The sequence below is a fragment of the Hermetia illucens genome, chromosome 4, assembly GCF_905115235.1.
Source record: "Hermetia illucens chromosome 4, iHerIll2.2.curated.20191125, whole genome shotgun sequence".
NCBI lineage: Eukaryota > Metazoa > Arthropoda > Insecta > Diptera > Stratiomyidae > Hermetia > Hermetia illucens.
Window position 1 is genome coordinate 32,960,856 of NC_051852.1, and position 1,572 is coordinate 32,962,427.

The 1,572-nt window shown below is 36.7% G+C and overlaps 1 protein-coding gene across 1 annotated transcript; it reads left to right on the forward strand.

Annotated features, from left to right (window-relative positions):
* Positions 1 to 238: 238 nt before the first annotated feature.
* LOC119655003 lies at positions 239 to 884 on the forward strand. Its single transcript, XM_038060671.1, has 2 exons — positions 239 to 396; positions 456 to 884. The coding sequence occupies exons 1-2, from the start codon at positions 358 to 360 to the stop codon at positions 819 to 821; spliced, it is 405 nt and encodes a 134-aa protein (XP_037916599.1). The 5' UTR covers positions 239 to 357; the 3' UTR covers positions 822 to 884.
* Positions 885 to 1,572: the final 688 nt, after the last annotated feature.

A 1,572-nucleotide genomic window follows, 5' to 3' on the forward strand; every position in this document is an offset into this window, starting at 1 on the left:
AAATTCGTTTCTGTCTGTTTCAGGGATTATCTGTACATAAAGAAATATTTTGAATTTTTAGCTATGAAGCGTGCAACGGATGTTCCTCACATAAGAAAAACACAAAATCCTTTGTATCCGAAGCGTTCAGCTTCTGATTTCCCGACTTGCTGACGAATGTGAATGAAGCTTTAATCTGTACAGTAAATTATTTTCCAGCTACCCCCGTAAAAATTACAACATTAGTAACTCTCTCCTCCAGACATTGAGCTTTCCATCTCTAATACAGATTTGTCTATAAATATTTTCCAAGCCTCTGAAAATCGTCAGTTGTTATCTGTACTCCTGGAGCTCCACGAACTCATAGAAACTAACAAAATGCAACTTTTCATAATTCTTTTTGCAATGGTGGCCATGGTAAGTGAAATACTTCTATTCGAAAGGGGGGGAGTATTGAGTTTATTTTGCTATTTCAGGCTTCCGCCATTCCTAAGGAGAAATACCTAAAATACCGCGAGGAGTGTTTCAAGTCCGAAAAGGTCCCAGCCGTAGTCATTGAGAAATTGAACAATCCACAATATGAAGAAGATATGGGTCACGAAGCAAAATGCTTTATTCGCTGTATGGCACTTAAAATCGGAAGTTGGGATGATACCAATGGCTATAATATTGACAAGACCTACGCAGATTTTCAAGATGGTGGGCTGGAAGTCAGCAAGGAGAATATGAAGAAGTGTTTCACTTCAAATCCTGATAACGATGATAAGTGCGTGTGGGCTGACAAGGACTTGAAATGTTTGTATAGAAATAAATACGTGACGCATAAATACTCAATTAACTGAATAGATTATTTGATTGTCCTTATCTTGAAATTGGAATAAAAATGAGTTAATTTTCGATTGTTATTGTGTAGAGTTACTTGGTTCCAATCAGCTTAATCATATTTAGATGTGTTACCGTGTGGCAAGCAACTATTAGTACCTGATTTACTATGATTTAGTCTTATAAAACTGTTTTTGAGCTTGAGATAAGATAGCCTTCATTCGGATGGACCTGCATTTTTAGTGTACTGAATCTAAATCCTGGCAAAAGTCCTCCAAACACACATCCTACAAACGCACGTATTACATTGAAAACAGGTGATTTAGGGTTCCTTATGTTGCAATCCGGAGTATCGTCCAGAGTGAATGCTTCTTTTCGCGTTTGTTTGATATTCCATAATGTGTGTGATAATAACGGTGACGTACCATAGCTGGATTTGAATCTCGGAGGATTTCTTCAAACGCTACCTCTTACCAAAACTTATGAGTACGTCTTCAGCTGTCACAAAAACCAGAACACGATGTTGTAGGAAAGCCTCATTGCCAGATTCGTTGCAACTGCTTATGCAGGAATAAAAGAATAAAAAAAAATAAAACAAGTCGGGAAATCGGAAGCTAGACGCTTCAGGTATGAAAGGTTTTGTGTATTTCTTTTATAAAGAGATTTGAGTGTGCATTTGTCCAATGAGCATGTAGCACGTAAAATATGCATATATTGTATTATGTGAAAATATTCACTTTCAAGTGATATTGACATTCATAGTCTTGAATT

Excerpts from the sequence above, each read along its gene's own strand:
- LOC119655003 (XM_038060671.1), top strand. The coding sequence starts at position 358 with ATGCAACTTTTCATAATTCTTTTTGCAATGGTGGCCATG. Across the intron at positions 397-455 it reads TTTTTGCAATGGTGGCCATG|GCTTCCGCCATTCCTAAGGA; the intron begins GTAAGTGAAATA and ends TTGCTATTTCAG.